At 58.3% G+C, this 17,523-nt stretch overlaps 3 protein-coding genes across 3 annotated transcripts; all 3 read right to left on the bottom strand.

Annotated features, from left to right (window-relative positions):
- Nucleotides 1-6,998: 6,998 nt before the first annotated feature.
- Nucleotides 6,999-8,552, bottom strand: LOC309593776 (inositol 1,4,5-trisphosphate receptor-interacting protein-like 1; the record flags this gene model as incomplete). The annotated part of the gene is made up of 1 exon (XM_082318851.1): nt 6,999-8,552. One exon carries the CDS (start codon nt 8,550-8,552, stop codon nt 6,999-7,001), a length of 1,554 nt encoding a protein of 517 aa, XP_082174977.1.
- A 2,340-nt stretch (nt 8,553-10,892) lies between these two features.
- Nucleotides 10,893-12,431, bottom strand: LOC309593774 (inositol 1,4,5-trisphosphate receptor-interacting protein-like 1; the record flags this gene model as incomplete). The annotated part of the gene is made up of 1 exon (XM_082318849.1): nt 10,893-12,431. The coding sequence occupies one exon, from the start codon at nt 12,429-12,431 to the stop codon at nt 10,893-10,895; it is 1,539 nt and encodes a 512-aa protein (XP_082174975.1).
- Nucleotides 12,432-14,771: 2,340 nt separating this feature from the next.
- On the bottom strand, nt 14,772-16,310 carry LOC309593773 (inositol 1,4,5-trisphosphate receptor-interacting protein-like 1; the record flags this gene model as incomplete). Its single annotated transcript, XM_082318848.1, has 1 exon — nt 14,772-16,310. One exon carries the CDS (start codon nt 16,308-16,310, stop codon nt 14,772-14,774), a length of 1,539 nt encoding a protein of 512 aa, XP_082174974.1.
- Between the last annotated feature and the right edge of the window lie 1,213 nt (nt 16,311-17,523).

Here is a 17,523-nt window from a genome sequence, read left to right as displayed (position 1 = left end):
CTAGCTCTCACCCATAGCTTGCCAAACTCATTGGGAAAGTTTCAGTGGTTGCACAGAGAGGAATCTGAGCCACGGTGGTTGCACTCAGGGCAGGATTCAGCTTTGTCACCTTGCCAAAGTCTTGGTCTGGTTCCAGTTTGTCCTTGGGAGCTGCCAATCACACCTCCAGTGAGACTGGCTCAGTGGTGACCAAAAGCCCCTGGCAGTGCACGTGTATGCTTTACTCCTTCCTTGTGCTGGGGCAGTCAGGTCTTTCATGCCACTGCTGCCATGGCCTGTGACGGTGCTCCACGCTTGACACAAGCATGTTTCACTCTACCCTGTCCTTTGCAATGGATTAATGGATTAACCCCTGATCTTTGCAGTGACCTAACTTGTAGTCTGATTGCTAGTTCTACTTGCTTTCTTGCATTTTGCATCACCAACAGAAGAGAAAGGATCACCATACAAAAGAAACAGCTGCTAGAGAGGAGGAAAGAAACTCTGGCAAGTATTTTATGGGCAATTCCCATCCTTTGTTCCACAGTAGGTGTGATTTGGCATAGCCAAACATTTGGAAATGGCTGTTTCTCTCTCTTTGCCAGCTCATGTTGCTTTAACAAGACTAGGGACCAACTATAGACAATGGAAGACTGATGTTTTGGAGAGGGCAAGAATGTCTGTAGCCATTCACTTGTTATGCTTCTTCAGGACCATAGTGGAATATATAAATCTCTGGCTCCAGCTAGAGGCCATTCATGGCTAGGTTTCTAACCTGAAAGGAGCTCTCATTATAAAGTATTGCTATGTTGTATTAAGGTGCATGGTGCAATATACCAAATACACCAGAGAGAATGAGAAGAGCAGAGACCACGGAGACTTTCACATGCTGTCCATCCCAGACAGCAGGACTTTCCGCCTTGTCTATCAAGCAACAAGATAGGATGTTGCTCCCTTCCCTCCATCTATGCTATCAAGCCAATGAGCCTTGTAATGTATTAACCCTACTTGACGTTGTGAAACAAGACCTCTGTTTGACTCAGCTATTGCCCTTGTAGTTAGGCACAAAGTCTGGCTGCTCCGTTAAAGGTGAAGCCCTGTGAGCACAGTGCCTGCCTCCCCCAGCTGGGCAGGAATCAGGTAGGACTTGATTCTTGGGCAAGACTTGTGATATTGCTCAAGCCTCACTGCACTTAGTGAGCAGGGCGCCTCAGCCAAAGACCAGCATCGTTAAGGAGGGCTGATGGCCAGCCAGTTCAGCCCCGTTTCTGCCCTCTGGTGGGTGAAGCAATGCCTGGGCAAGGGGATGTGCTGAGGGATGCTGGCACACAAATTCACACTGTGGGGAGTGGTAGCAATACAAGAGGATGTGCCAGTGAGCCCATTGGGCAGAGACTCATCCGCATGGAGTGTTACCACAGCTAGAAGCCACCCCAGCCAGGATATGCACAGTATGCTCAGACACCAAAGGAGGGAGGTTGCTTTTCCCCAGGAGCTCACGTGGAGAGACCAGAGAGAACAGAGGAAGAACAAGTTGTCCATGTCAGTGCTGAGAGCTGAGTCAACTCCTCATGTGCAAGGGAGGCGATTCAACATATTTGGAGGACTGGGACCTCAGGGAAGTACCTATGAACCTCACTCCTGACAGCATGATGCAATCACCCAGTGACAGGTATGGGTGGCCAAGGCTGGAAGTGTAGGCAAGATGCATGGGAATTACCAGGATAATTAGAACTGTGAAAAATCAAAGACGCAAAAAGCCCTAATGGGATGTAACTGACAAAGGCATGGAGGGGGAACAAGAGGACCAAACCATCTCTCTGGAGACTCCTGCTTAGCACTTGTGGTTTGGGGAGCTTCCAGGGCACAGTGCAGGTGTTTGGGAGCCCAGAGGGAACACCAGTCCAGGTGAAGTATGAGAGTGGCCTGAAAAATCTGACATAGAGGAGGGTATCTTCTGAGGTCTTAAACAAAAGAAAAGCAACTGTGCCAGGGGAAGCAAGCCTGCCATATGAGGAAGGACTGAGAGAACTGGGTTTGTTCAGCCCTAAGAAAAGAAGGCTTAGGAGAGACCTTATCACCATGTTCCAGTATTTACAGGGTGGCTACAAAGAAAATGGAGACTCCCTTTTTACAAGGAGTCTCATGGAAAAGACAAGAGGTAATGGGTACAAGTTACTCCTGGGGAGATTCCAATTGGACACAAGAGGAAAATTTTTTCACAATGAGAACTATCAGCCATTGGAATAATCTCCCCAGGGAAGTTGTGGATTCCCCAACGCTGGACACTTTTAAAATTCAGCTGGACAGGCTGCTGGGCCATCTTGTCTAAACGTGCTTTTGCCAAGAAAGGTTGGACCAGATGATCCTTGAGGTCCCTTCCAACCTGGTATTCTATGATTCTATGAACTGTTTTCCTTAAAATCCATCAATATCCTCCTACCAAAACACAGCAGTTCCTTTAAGTCCACTCATGTGCTAAGAAAAATCTACACCAACCCAGAAAGCCCGTAGGAGCTCTGCTGCCTGACTGGGATTGTCCCTCTTGCAGACAACACCAAATTGGGTGGGAGCATTGATCTCCTGGAGGGTAGGAAGGCTCTACAGAGGGATCTGGACAGGCTGGATCGATGGTTTAGAGGTGGACCAGGCAGTTAGGTTAATGGTTGGACTCAATGATCTCAGAGGTCCTTTCCAACCTTACTGATTCTATGATTCTAGACAACATCGTCCTCATGAGGACTCCAGCCTTCAAAGGCACTGCACACCCCGATGGCTGGCTACAGCACCAGGAAGAAATTACTCAAGAATAGCAATCTGTAAACACAAAAGAAGTTACAGCCACCACCTCCGCCACGTTGCATTTGTTGGCCAGGTTCTGCACTGGACACTGAAAGCACTTCTCAAAAAAAATGCCCAAATTCCTGTCATCATAGGGATTTTCTTCACTTTATTCCTCCTCCTACACCATGAACCCTCCTCATCTTTCTCTCCCTCCTCCTCCTCCTTCTCCTTCTCCTCCTCCTCCTCTTTTTCCTCCTCCACTTCCTCCTCTTGCTCCATGTCACAGTGGGAGCTTTCCTCCTCAATGCTGCTGACATCCTCAAAGCTCCGTTTTCTTTTCTCTCGAAGAGGGAGGGCAGTCACTGTCCAGGTGGTAACGGGAGTCTTTGTCACAAGCCTCCTTGCAACGGCCTCTTCAGCTGCATCAGGCCTGACTGCCCAGAGCGTGCTTTAGCTGTGGAGGAAAGGTTCTCCGTCTCCAGCGTGCTCAGTTCTGCGGCACCAGCTCCCCGGGGAGCGTCTAGGCTGGGTAGGTTCTCCACCCGGACCCCAGTGAACACACAGAGGCACATCAGCGGTGCCTCTTGCTTGGTCCCTGCCCAGCCGGAGCCGCCAGCAAGAATTTCTGGGCCCATGTGAAATGCCATCCTGGCCGCAGCCAGTGCGAGGGGAAAGCAGGGCGAAACTAGTCGTTGTCGCCACTGTAGCTGTCAGCGGCTGCTGTGCTGGGGACAGCATCGAGGGGAGACCACTGCCGCTCTTGGCAGAGGGCTGCTGCGCAGGGTTTGCCCTTTCCTCTCTGTGTTCCGCGTTCTGGCCTTGTTTTCCCTGCGGTATGAGGTCCTTGTCCGTCGTCAGCTGTCAGGCCCTGAAACACAGCTCTGTGCGTGAAGACCTCCTTCAGCAGCCGTAGATCAGCAGTCTTGTGAGCCGATCTTGCAGCTCATCGAACTCGCGCAGTGCCTCGGCGTAGGTGGCTGGATCCTGCGCCAGGCTCTGGAAGAGGTTGAGTGGCTCAGCTGCTTGGAAGGCTGGGGGCAAGACGATCTCCTCAGGCACCCTCTCGTTGCCAAAGAAGAAGTGGTCGAGGCGTTTCTCCTCCAGGCAGCAGCGCAGGTACTGCATGATATCCTGCAGCCGCAGCAGGAAATCCCTCCTGCGCCAGCCTGACAGGGGTAGGGTGGTCAGGAGGTGCATCACAACTGTCTTCAAGGTATAGGTGGAAAAGCTTGTGCCCACCAGGATGCGGGCACACAGCTGCAGGCATTTGAGGTGGAAGCTGTCACGTGGGGCGTGCCTGGCCATATGCCTGAAGAACTTCACCTCTGCCACAGCGTAGCTCTCCGACCACATCGTGCTTGGGGTGGAGACGGCCTCTGTAGTCTGGCTGCTCAGGAAGATGCCCGAGTCGCCTTGCTGCACCCCGAGTATCATCTCAATTAAGAGACTTCTTTTGCCATCCTTTGTCACCTGGAATTTGCAGGAGCGGCTGGAGAGTAGCACCTTCATACTGTAACGACATGACTGAGGCACCTCCACTCAGGCTGAGATCACAAAGTTCTGGAAGCAGCGGGCAGTTTTCTCCGCATCTAGGTAGGAGCCGGTGCAGAGGGTGCGTAGGAGACTGGGGTCCTGATTCCTCCTCAGGTCCTCTTTGGGGTGGTGGAGGAAGCACAGCGTGTTCTCCGCCAGCTGCTGCCTCATGCAGGTGTCCTCCAGCTCCACATGGACGCAGGAGCCGTTTGCCGGCATCTCCCCTGCCGTGCCCAGCTCCAGGTGGAAGGTGCGCCCACGGGGGGGCTGCAGGGGCATGAGCAGGCTGAAGACAGCATCACTGTCACAGGGATTCTGAGCCTTTGAAGGAAGTGCCTGCCATGGTGGCTGGTTGCAGCACTGGGAAGAAACCATTTGAGAAGAGCACGTGGGGATACACGGAGAAGTTAGCCCACCAGTTCCTCCACTACGTGGCACCTGAAAGCCAGGTTCTGCAATGGCTACTGGATTGGCTTTGCAGAAATCCTGCCCAGATCCCTCTCATCATCCGTATCTTCTTCTCCACTTTCTTCCTCCTTCTCCTCCTCCACCTCCTACTGGCCTGTGTTGCTGCTGGAGTTCTCTTCGTCGCTGCTGTCCATCTCATGGATTCCTTTCCTGAGCCGCCAGCAGAGCCTGAAGTGCAGGACCAGGACTCCAGCAGCTGGGAAGTTGAAGTTGCCCAAAAGGATGACACAGGGCGACTGATCTAGAGATTGCCCTTGATTCCTTATAGAATACTACATCAGTGTCATCATCCTGCCTGGGTGATCCATAGTAGGCTCCTGCAAGAACTTCCGCTTTATTGGCTTTTCCCCTAATCTTTACGCACAGGCTCTCAACCACGTCGTCCTCAGCTGCAAGCGCTGTACAGTCCAAGCCCTCCTTTGCATACGGCACTACCCCTCCGCCTCGCCTGCCCTGCCTCTCTCTCTGCAGCAGCCTATAACCGTCCATGCCAGCACTCCAGCCACAGGACTCTTCCCAACAGGTCTCACTTACGCCAACGACGCCGTAGCTCTGGGACTGAGCCAAGGCCTCTAGTTCCTCCTCTCTATTCCTCACAGCACGTGCATTAGCGTACAAATATTTCAAATGCGCTCCGGCGTACTCAGTACATCGCGGAGCAGAGCGAAAGCTCTCGCTAGCGCGCCGTCCCTCAAACGTTGCCATGCCGTCCCATAGCTTACCAGTAGTAAGCCCGATTTTATCGCTTGCCCCCTTCAAACCTAGTTTAAAGCCCTTCCCATCAGCCCCGCTAATTGGTGAGCAAAAACACTTTTCTCCCATTGAGAACGCTGCCTCTCGTCAGACCCCAGCAGGCCTGGTGTCGCATAGCCCATCCCATGATTGGAAAACCCCAAATTCTGCCAGTGACGCTAGCTTTGGAGCCAGGTATTGATACGCTGCGGCTGCCTGTTTCTTTCGACGTCATTCCCTACAACTGGGAGGACAGAGGAGAATACTACCTGTGCTCCTGATGCCTTTACCAATCTCCCCGAGGCCTTGAAGTCTCTTTTGACCGCCCTCGGGCTTCTCGTCCCGACTTTGTGAGTACCCACATGACAAAGCAAGAGCTGATAAGAATCTGAGGGCCATACAAGGTTAGGAAGTTTCCTGGTAGCGCCTTCAACCTGAGCCCCAGCGAGGCAGAACCCTTCCCGGAAAGGCAGGTCTGGTCGGCAGACCAGGGGAGTAGTGAATGAATCCTTTACGTTGCTTTGCCTGGGCGTGTAGCTCTTGCTTTACCTGCTAACCTGTCCTCTCTCAACCCACAAGCTTTCCCACTTTTACCCTGCGGATTCTCTCTGCCATCCCACTGGGGGCAAGTGAATGAGCAGCTGTGTGATGTCAAGCTGCCTGCTGGGATTAACCCACAACACCTGGGAAGCCAAAGCTCAGTGAAATCACTGCAACCAGAGCCTGCTGCACCAGCTCTTCTGCAAAATGCCCCCCGACTCTGTGGCAGCTGAGCCGCCAGCACCCTCTGCCTGCCTTCCCCAACAAAGCGATGCACAGGCGCTCCCAGACGCAGTGTTTGTGTGTTAACCGAGTGATTTCTTGACTTCTTTGCACAGGGTGAAGCTCCCAGAAGGAACGGACTCCGTCGAAGAGGCGAGGGCGGTTGCTGTCCAGGTGGTAACGGGAGTCTTTGTCACAAGCCTCCTTGCAACGGCGTCTTCAGCTGCATCAGGCCTGACTGCCCAGAGCGTGCTTTAGCTGTGGAGGAAAGGTGTGGCAGCGATTCCCAATGCCGACTGAGCAGTGTCTTCTCCGTCTCCAGCGTGCTCAGTTCTGTGGCACCAGCTCCCTGGGGAGCGTCTAGGCTGGGTAGGTTCTCCACCCGGACCCCAGTGAACACACAGAGGCACATCAGCGGTGCCTCTTGCTTGGTCCCTGCCCAGCCGGAGCCGCCAGCAAGAATTTCTGGGCCCATGTGAAATGCCATCCTGGCCGCAGCCAGTGCGAGGGGAAAGCAGGGCGAAACTAGTCGTTGTCGCCACTGTAGCTGTCAGCGGCTGCTGTGCTGGGGACAGCATCGAGGGGAGACCACTGCCGCTCTTGGCAGAGGGCTGCTGCGCAGGGTTTGCCCTTTCCTCTCTGTGTTCCGCGTTCTGGCCTTGTTTTCCCTGCGGTATGAGGTCCTTGTCCGTCGTCAGCTGTCAGGCCCTGAAACACAGCTCTGTGCGTGAAGACCTCTTTCAGCAGCCGTAGATCAGCAGTCTTGTGAGCCGATCTTGCAGCTCATCGAACTCGCGCAGTGCCTCGGCGTAGGTGGCTGGATCCTGCGCCAGGCTCTGGAAGAGGTTGAGTGGCTCAGCTGCTTGGAAGGCTGGGGGCAAGACGATCTCCTCAGGCACCCTCTCGTTGCCAAAGAAGAAGTGGTCGAGGCGTTTCTCCTCCAGGCAGCAGCGCAGGTACTGCATGATATCCTGCAGCCGCAGCAGGAAATCCCTCCTGCGCCAGCCTGACAGGGGTAGGGTGGTCAGGAGGTGCATCACAACTGTCTTCAAGGTATAGGTGGAAAAGCTTGTGCCCACCAGGATGCGGGCACAGAGCTGCAGGCATTTGAGGTGGAAGCTGTCACGTGGGGCGTGCCTGGCCATATGCCTGAAGAACTTCACCTCTGCCACAGCGTAGCTCTCCGACCACATCGTGCTTGGGGTGGAGACGGCCTCTGTAGTCTGGCTGCTCAGGAAGATGCCCGAGTCGCCTTGCTGCACCCCGAGTATCATCTCAATTAAGAGACTTCTTTTGCCGTCTTTTGTCACCTGGAATTTGCAGGAGCGGCTGGAGGGCAGCACCCTTAGACGGTGGTTGGACGACTCGGGCAAAACCACCCAGGCGGCTTTCACCAGCTGCTGGAAGCAGCGGGCAGTTTTCTCCGCATCTAGGTAGGAGCCGGTGCAGAGGGTGCGTAGGAGACTGGGGTCCTGATTCCTCCTCAGGTCCTCTTTGGGGTGGTGGAGGAAGCACAGCGTGTTCTCCGCCAGCTGCTCCCTTGTGCAGGTGCACACCAGCTCCACGTGGATGCAGAAGTTCCTCGCTGGCATCTCCCCTGCCGTGCCCAGCTCCAGGTGGAAGGTGTGCCCACGGGGAGGCCGCAGGGGCACGAGCAGACGGTAGATGATGCCTTTCTCATCGGGACTCCAGCCTTCGAAGGCGCTGCCCACCCCGATGGCTGGTTGCAGCACTGGGAAGAAACTATTTGACAAGAGCACTTGGAGGACACGGAGGAGGTCGCCCACCAAGTCCTTCACCACCTGGCACTCTGTGGCCAGGTTCTGAACTGGCCACTGTATGTGCTCCTCAAAAAACCTTCCCAGGTAATCTGCATCATCGTCGTCGTCTTCCTCCTCCACCTCTACCTGCTCCCTGTCGCTGCTGGAGCTCTCCTCGTCGCTGCTGCTGGCTGGCTGGCTGACGGCTCCTCTTCCTCCACCGCCAGACCGCCAGCAGAGCCCCAAGAGCAGGACCAGGACTCCAGCAATGGCCCAGAACTGCCACTGCTGCAAGGCAGCAAAGAGCAGGGCTCCCCAGGAAAAGCCGCTCTGCTCCTGGGCCGTCGGCTCCTGCCTCCTCTGCTCCTGGCTCCTCTGCTCCAGCTCCTGCAGCAGCCGAGCCATCTCCTGGCTCAGCTGCTCCGCACGCTGCTGCATGCGCTCGCGCGTGGCCTCATCCAGCTCATCACCGACCATCAGCAGGTTCAGAAAGATGCTTTGCACAAGCCAGAGGAGGAATTTTGTGGCAGCCATGGCCTGCAGGAGGAGGGAGAGAAGGGGTTCAGTGGGGCTGCAAGGGAGGGAGCTGGCGGTGGGGGGAGCAGGGATGGGAGCTGCAGGGGGCTGGCGGCACGTAGGAGAGGGTGCGAGGCAGCTGGGAGGCAGCAAGGCCTGTGCCCAGCCCCGGCGGCGGTAGAGACTCCGTGCCCTGCCCAAGGCGCTCGCGTGAGCGGCTGGGCCCTCGATGCAGGGTGACAACCCACCGTGCCGGGGCCCGTGTTTCTGCCCCGGCCCTCGTCCAGCCCAGCCTCCGCCTGCGTGGGCACTCACCGCTGGCCCAGGCCGTACTGGGGCAGCGCTGCCTGCTGGCGCCCCTGATAACCGCCCCCATTGTGACTCGTCACAGGCGCCAGAGCGCATCACAGGCACGCCCACCGGCCAGCCCCGCCCTTCGGCCCCACCCCGGCTCAGCGACTCACAGCAGCCCCAGGCAGCTAAGGCCCCCCACACCCACAAAGTACAGACCCACCCGCGCGGACAGGGCTCCCAGGGCCTCCCTTTCCAAAGCAGGCAGAGGCCCCCCAAACCCTTACCAAAGATCACATCGGGTGACGTGACCCGTGGATGCTTTGCTCCTTGAAATGCAATCCCGTGAGATGGGATCAGCTCCCTTGATGCTGACCTCCGTGCTCGTGGACATGGGTGTGCTCTTGGTGCCTTCGTCACACCGATAGGTGGGTGGTGGCGTATACCCTGGCGGCGGGACGGGGCCTGTCCATGGCAGGATCTCTGTTCCTGCTGTGCCACTGCGAGAGGACATTGCTTCCAAAGAGACGTTTCCCAAGGGTGGAGATTTCCCAGGGGGCAACGCCCGCTGCCAATAGAGCACCGTCTTCTCCATGCCCAGCATCTTCAGTTCTGCGCTACCAGCTCCCTGGGGAGTGTCTGGGACGGGCAGATTCTCCGCCTGGACCCCAGTGAGTACACGGAGGCGCATCAGCGGTGCGTCTCGCTTGCTCCCTGCCCAGCCGGAGCTGCCTGGGAGTTTCTCGGTCCATGTCAAATGGCCACCATGGCCTTTAGAGTGAAAAAGGAGAGCAGGGCAAAAATCTTCTGCCACACAGCTGCCGTCAGGCCACTGCTTCTTATAAACGGGCCATGTACTGCACAAGTGCATGCTTTGAACTGGAGACATCTCAAAAGCTTTCTTTAACCTTGCTGCCCGTGCTAAGTCTCCCTCCTTAAAGTGGTGGGAACCTGAGCTCGCAGGTCATGAGAGGGTGCGGCGAATGAGTCTCGTGCTCGTACGGGAGCCAGAGCAGCCAGAGCCCTGCTCTGCAGCCGTGTCACTTGTCCGCTGTGCAAAGGGCTCCCCACTCCGACAGCGGGATACCCGCCTCACTGGGGTCGCCCAAGGGCAACGCTGTCAGGCTCCCAGGGCTTGCTTTGCATATGGCTCCCAAGGAAGCCGCTTCGGCCCCCCTACGGCACACAGACAATGTGCACAGCTGTGGAGGGTGACAAATTATGCCGCTTGCCCCAGCGCAGGAGCACGGACAAGTAGGAGAGCCTCAGCTACAGAATCAGTGAAACCAGAGCCCACCGCATCAGCTCTTCTGCAAAGTGCTCCCTGAGTCTGTAGAGCCGAGCAGTCAGCGCACTATGCCTGTGTTCCCCGACAAAGTGATGCACAGGCGCTCACAGACGCAGCACTTGTTCAACAGGCCATTTAGTGGCAACTTCGCACAGGGTAAAGCTCCCAGAAGGAACGGACTCCGTCGAAGAGGCGAGGGCGGTCGCTGTCCAGGTGGTAACGGGAGTCTTTGTCACAAGCCTCCTTGCAACGGCCTCTTCAGCTGCATCAGGTCTGACTGCCCAGAGCGTGCTTTAGCTGTGGAGGAAAGGTGTGGCAGCGATTCCCAGTGCCGACTGAGCAGTGTCTTCTCTGTATCCTGTGTGCTCAGTTCTGTGGCACCAGCTCCCCGGGGAGCGTCTAGGCTGGGTAGGTTCTCCACCCGGACCCCAGTGAACACACAGAGGCACATCAGCGGTGCCTCTTGCTTGGTCCCTGCCCAGCCGGAGCCGCCAGCAAGAATTTCTGGGCCCATGTGAAATGCCATCCTGGCCGCAGCCAGTGCGAGGGGAAAGCAGGGCGAAACTAGTCGTTGTCGCCACTGTAGCTGTCAGCGGCTGCTGTGCTGGGGACAGCATCGAGGGGAGACCACTGCCGCTCTTGGCAGAGGGCTGCTGCGCAGGGTTTGCCCTTTCCTCTCTGTGTTCCGCGTTCTGGCCTTGTTTTCCCTGCGGTATGAGGTCCTTGTCCGTCGTCAGCTGTCAGGCCCTGAAACACAGCTCTGTGCGTGAAGACCTCCTTCAGCAGCCGTAGATCAGCAGTCTTGTGAGCCGATCTTGCAGCTCATCGAACTCGCGCAGTGCCTCGGCGTAGGTGGCTGGATCCTGCGCCAGGCTCTGGAAGAGGTTGAGTGGCTCAGCTGCTTGGAAGGCTGGGGGCAAGACGATCTCCTCAGGCACCCTCTCGTTGCCAAAGAAGAAGTGGTCGAGGCGTTTCTCCTCCAGGCAGCAGCGCAGGTACTGCATGATATCCTGCAGCCGCAGCAGGAAATCCCTCCTGCGCCAGCCTGACAGGGGTAGGGTGGTCAGGAGGTGCATCACAACTGTCTTCAAGGTATAGGTGGAAAAGCTTGTGCCCACCAGGATGCGGGCACAGAGCTGCAGGCATTTGAGGTGGAAGCTGTCACGTGGGGCGTGCCTGGCCATATGCCTGAAGAACTTCACCTCTGCCACAGCGTAGCTCTCCGACCACATCGTGCTTGGGGTGGAGACGGCCTCTGTAGTCTGGCTGCTCAGGAAGATGCCCGAGTCGCCCTGCTGCACCCCGAGTATCATCTCAATTAAGAGACTTCTTTTGCCGTCTTTTGTCACCTGGAATTTGCAGGAGCGGCTGGAGGGCAGCACCCTTAGACGGTGGTTGGACGACTCGGGCAAAACCACCCAGGCGGCTTTCACCAGCTGCTGGAAGCAGCGGGCAGTTTTCTCCGCATCTAGGTAGGAGCCGGTGCAGAGGGTGCGTAGGAGACTGGGGTCCTGATTCCTCCTCAGGTCCTCTTTGGGGTGGTGGAGGAAGCACAGCGTGTTCTCCGCCAGCTGCTCCCTTGTGCAGGTGCACACCAGCTCCACGTGGATGCAGAAGTTCCTCGCTGGCATCTCCCCTGCCGTGCCCAGCTCCAGGTGGAAGGTGTGCCCACGGGGAGGCCGCAGGGGCACGAGCAGACGGTAGATGATGCCTTTCTCATCGGGACTCCAGCCTTCGAAGGCGCTGCCCACCCCGATGGCTGGTTGCAGCACTGGGAAGAAACTATTTGACAAGAGCACTTGGAGGACACGGAGGAGGTTGCCCACCAAGTCCTTCACCACCTGGCACTCTGTGGCCAGGTTCTGAACTGGCCACTGTATGTGCTCCTCAAAAAACCTTCCCAGGTAATCTGCATCATCGTCGTCGTCTTCCTCCTCCACCTCTACCTGCTCCCTGTCGCTGCTGGAGCTCTCCTCGTCGCTGCTGCTGGCTGGCTGGCTGACGGCTCCTCTTCCTCCACCGCCAGACCGCCAGCAGAGCCCCAAGAGCAGGACCAGGACTCCAGCAATGGCCCAGAACTGCCACTGCTGCAAGGCAGCAAAGAGCAGGGCTCCCCAGGAAAAGCCGCTCTGCTCCTGCCTCCTCTGCTCCTGGCTCCTCTGCTCCAGCTCCTGCAGCAGCCGAGCCATCTCCTGGCTCAGCTGCTCCGCACGCTGCTGCATGCGCTCGCGCGTGGCCTCATCCAGCTCATCACCGACCATCAGCAGGTTCAGAAAGATGCTTTGCACAAGCCAGAGGAGGAATTTTGTGGCAGCCATGGCCTGCAGGAGGAGGGAGAGAAGGGGTTCAGTGGGGCTGCAAGGGAGGGAGCTGGCGGCGGGGGGAGCAGGGATGGGAGCTGCAGGGGGCTGGCGGCACGTAGGAGAGGGTGCGAGGCAGCTGGGAGGCAGCAAGGCCTGTGCCCAGCCCCGGCGGCGGTAGAGACTCCGTGCCCTGCCCAAGGCGCTCGCGTGAGCGGCTGGGCCCTCGATGCAGGGTGACAACCCACCGTGCCGGGGCCCGTGTTTCTGCCCCGGCCCTCGTCCAGCCCAGCCTCCGCCTGCGTGGGCACTCACCGCTGGCCCAGGCCGTACTGGGGCAGCGCTGCCTGCTGGCGCCCCTGATAACCGCCCCCATTGTGACTCGTCACAGGCGCCAGAGCGCATCACAGGCACGCCCACCGGCCAGCCCCGCCCTTTGGCCCCACCCCGGCTCAGCAACTCACAGCAGCCCCAGGCAGCTAAGGCCCCCCACACCCACAAAGTACAGACCCACCCGCGCGGACAGGGCTCCCAGGGCCTCCCTTTCCAAAGCAGGCAGAGGCCCCCCAAACCCTTACCAAAGATCACATCGGGTGACGTGACCCATGGATGCTTTGCTCCTTGAAATGCAATCCCGTGAGATGGGATCAGCTCCCTTGATGCTGACCTCCGTGCTCGTGGACATGGGTGTGCTCTTGGTGCCTTCGTCACACCGATAGGTGGGTGGTGGCGTATACCCTGGCGGCGGGACGGGGCCTGTCCATGGCAGGATCTCTGTTCCTGCTGTGCCACTGCGAGAGGACATTGCTTCCAAAGAGACGTTTCCCAAGGGTGGAGATTGCCCAGGGGGCAACGCCCGCTGCCAATAGAGCACCGTCTTCTCCATGCCCAGCATCTTCAGTTCTGCGCTACCAGCTCCCTGGGGAGTGTCTGGGACGGGCAGATTCTCCGCCTGGACCCCAGTGAGTACACGGAGGCGCATCAGCGGTGCGTCTCGCTTGCTCCCTGCCCAGCCGGAGCTGCCTGGGAGTTTCTCGGTCCATGTCAAATGGCCACCATGGCCTTTAGAGTGAAAAAGGAGAGCAGGGCAAAAATCTTCTGCCACACAGCTGCCGTCAGGCCACTGCTTCTTATAAACGGGCCATGTACTGCACAAGTGCATGCTTTGAACTGGAGACATCTCAAAAGCTTTCTTTAACCTTGCTGCCCGTGCTAAGTCTCCCTCCTTAAAGTGGTGGGAACCTGAGCTCGCAGGTCATGAGAGGGTGCGGCGAATGAGTCTCGTGCTCGTACGGGAGCCAGAGCAGCCAGAGCCCTGCTCTGCAGCCGTGTCACTTGTCCGCTGTGCAAAGGGCTCCCCACTCCGACAGCGGGATACCCGCCTCACTGGGGTCGCCCAAGGGCAACGCTGTCAGGCTCCCAGGGCTTGCTTTGCATATGGCTCCCAAGGAAGCCGCTTCGGCCCCCCTACGGCACACAGACAATGTGCACAGCTGTGGAGGGTGACAAATTATGCCGCTTGCCCCAGCGCAGGAGCACGGACAAGTAGGAGAGCCTCAGCTACAGAATCAGTGAAACCAGAGCCCACCGCATCAGCTCTTCTGCAAAATGCTCCCTGAGTCTGTAGAGCCGAGCAGTCAGCGCACTATGCCTGTGTTCCCCGACAAAGTGATGCACAGGCGCTCACAGACGCAGCACTTGTTCAACAGGCCATTTAGTGGCAACTTCGCACAGGGTAAAGCTCCCAGAAGGAACGGACTCCGTCGAAGAGGCGAGGGCGGTCGCTGTCCAGGTGGTAACGGGAGTCTTTGTCACAAGCCTCCTTGCAACGGCCTCTTCAGCTGCATCAGGTCTGACTGCCCAGAGCGTGCTTTAGCTGTGGAGGAAAGGTGTGGCAGCGATTCCCAGTGCCGACTGAGCAGTGTCTTCTCTGTATCCTGTGTGCTCAGTTCTGTGGCACCAGCTCCCCGGGGAGCGTCTAGGCTGGGTAGGTTCTCCACCCGGACCCCAGTGAACACACAGAGGCACATCAGCGGTGCCTCTTGCTTGGTCCCTGCCCAGCCGGAGCCGCCAGCAAGAATTTCTGGGCCCATGTGAAATGCCATCCTGGCCGCAGCCAGTGCGAGGGGAAAGCAGGGCGAAACTAGTCGTTGTCGCCACTGTAGCTGTCAGCGGCTGCTGTGCTGGGGACAGCATCGAGGGGAGACCACTGCCGCTCTTGGCAGAGGGCTGCTGCGCAGGGTTTGCCCTTTCCTCTCTGTGTTCCGCGTTCTGGCCTTGTTTTCCCTGCGGTATGAGGTCCTTGTCCGTCGTCAGCTGTCAGGCCCTGAAACACAGCTCTGTGCGTGAAGACCTCCTTCAGCAGCCGTAGATCAGCAGTCTTGTGAGCCGATCTTGCAGCTCATCGAACTCGCGCAGTGCCTCGGCGTAGGTGGCTGGATCCTGCGCCAGGCTCTGGAAGAGGTTGAGTGGCTCAGCTGCTTGGAAGGCTGGGGGCAAGACGATCTCCTCAGGCACCCTCTCGTTGCCAAAGAAGAAGTGGTCGAGGCGTTTCTCCTCCAGGCAGCAGCGCAGGTACTGCATGATATCCTGCAGCCGCAGCAGGAAATCCCTCCTGCGCCAGCCTGACAGGGGTAGGGTGGTCAGGAGGTGCATCACAACTGTCTTCAAGGTATAGGTGGAAAAGCTTGTGCCCACCAGGATGCGGGCACAGAGCTGCAGGCATTTGAGGTGGAAGCTGTCACGTGGGGCGTGCCTGGCCATATGCCTGAAGAACTTCACCTCTGCCACAGCGTAGCTCTCCGACCACATCGTGCTTGGGGTGGAGACGGCCTCTGTAGTCTGGCTGCTCAGGAAGATGCCCGAGTCGCCCTGCTGCACCCCGAGTATCATCTCAATTAAGAGACTTCTTTTGCCGTCTTTTGTCACCTGGAATTTGCAGGAGCGGCTGGAGGGCAGCACCCTTAGACGGTGGTTGGACGACTCGGGCAAAACCACCCAGGCGGCTTTCACCAGCTGCTGGAAGCAGCGGGCAGTTTTCTCCGCATCTAGGTAGGAGCCGGTGCAGAGGGTGCGTAGGAGACTGGGGTCCTGATTCCTCCTCAGGTCCTCTTTGGGGTGGTGGAGGAAGCACAGCGTGTTCTCCGCCAGCTGCTCCCTTGTGCAGGTGCACACCAGCTCCACGTGGATGCAGAAGTTCCTCGCTGGCATCTCCCCTGCCGTGCCCAGCTCCAGGTGGAAGGTGTGCCCACGGGGAGGCCGCAGGGGCACGAGCAGACGGTAGATGATGCCTTTCTCATCGGGACTCCAGCCTTCGAAGGCGCTGCCCACCCCGATGGCTGGTTGCAGCACTGGGAAGAAACTATTTGACAAGAGCACTTGGAGGACACGGAGGAGGTCGCCCACCAAGTCCTTCACCACCTGGCACTCTGTGGCCAGGTTCTGAACTGGCCACTGTATGTGCTCCTCAAAAAACCTTCCCAGGTAATCTGCATCATCGTCGTCGTCTTCCTCCTCCACCTCTACCTGCTCCCTGTCGCTGCTGGAGCTCTCCTCGTCGCTGCTGCTGGCTGGCTGGCTGACGGCTCCTCTTCCTCCACCGCCAGACCGCCAGCAGAGCCCCAAGAGCAGGACCAGGACTCCAGCAATGGCCCAGAACTGCCACTGCTGCAAGGCAGCAAAGAGCAGGGCTCCCCAGGAAAAGCCGCTCTGCTCCTGCCTCCTCTGCTCCTGGCTCCTCTGCTCCAGCTCCTGCAGCAGCCGAGCCATCTCCTGGCTCAGCTGCTCCGCACGCTGCTGCATGCGCTCGCGCGTGGCCTCATCCAGCTCATCACCGACCATCAGCAGGTTCAGAAAGATGCTTTGCACAAGCCAGAGGAGGAATTTTGTGGCAGCCATGGCCTGCAGGAGGAGGGAGAGAAGGGGTTCAGTGGGGCTGCAAGGGAGGGAGCTGGCGGCGGGGGGAGCAGGGATGGGAGCTGCAGGGGGCTGGCGGCACGTAGGAGAGGGTGCGAGGCAGCTGGGAGGCAGCAAGGCCTGTGCCCAGCCCCGGCGGCGGTAGAGACTCCGTGCCCTGCCCAAGGCGCTCGCGTGAGCGGCTGGGCCCTCGATGCAGGGTGACAACCCACCGTGCCGGGGCCCGTGTTTCTGCCCCGGCCCTCGTCCAGCCCAGCCTCCGCCTGCGTGGGCACTCACCGCTGGCCCAGGCCGTACTGGGGCAGCGCTGCCTGCTGGCGCCCCTGATAACCGCCCCCATTGTGACTCGTCACAGGCGCCAGAGCGCATCACAGGCACGCCCACCGGCCAGCCCCGCCCTTCGGCCCCACCCCGGCTCAGCAACTCACAGCAGCCCCAGGCAGCTAAGGCCCCCCACACCCACAAAGTACAGACCCACCCGCGCGGACAGGGCTCCCAGGGCCTCCCTTTCCAAAGCAGGCAGAGGCCCCCCAAACCCTTACCAAAGATCACATCGGGTGACGTGACCCATGGATGCTTTGCTCCTTGAAATGCAATCCCGTGAGATGGGATCAGCTCCCTTGATGCTGACCTCCGTGCTCGTGGACATGGGTGTGCTCTTGGTGCCTTCGTCACACCGATAGGTGGGTGGTGGCGTATACCCTGGCGGCGGGACGGGGCCTGTCCATGGCAGGATCTCTGTTCCTGCTGTGCCACTGCGAGAGGACATTGCTTCCAAAGAGACGTTTCCCAAGGGTGGAGATTGCCCAGGGGGCAACGCCCGCTGCCAATAGAGCACCGTCTTCTCCATGCCCAGCATCTTCAGTTCTGCGCTACCAGCTCCCTGGGGAGTGTCTGGGACGGGCAGATTCTCCGCCTGGACCCCAGTGAGTACACGGAGGCGCATCAGCGGTGCGTCTCGCTTGCTCCCTGCCCAGCCGGAGCTGCCTGGGAGTTTCTCGGTCCATGTCAAATGGCCACCATGGCCTTTAGAGTGAAAAAGGAGAGCAGGGCAAAAATCTTCTGCCACACAGCTGCCGTCAGGCCACTGCTTCTTATAAACGGGCCATGTACTGCACAAGTGCATGCTTTGAAGTGGAGACATCTCAAAAGCTTTCTTTAACCTTGCTGCCCGTGCTAAGTCTCCCTCCTTAAA

This window comes from Platalea leucorodia (genome assembly GCF_965183815.1).
Source record: "Platalea leucorodia genome assembly, chromosome: 7".
NCBI classification, from domain to species: domain Eukaryota; kingdom Metazoa; phylum Chordata; class Aves; order Pelecaniformes; family Threskiornithidae; genus Platalea; species Platalea leucorodia.
This window is presented reverse-complemented; position numbering and strand designations above follow the sequence as displayed.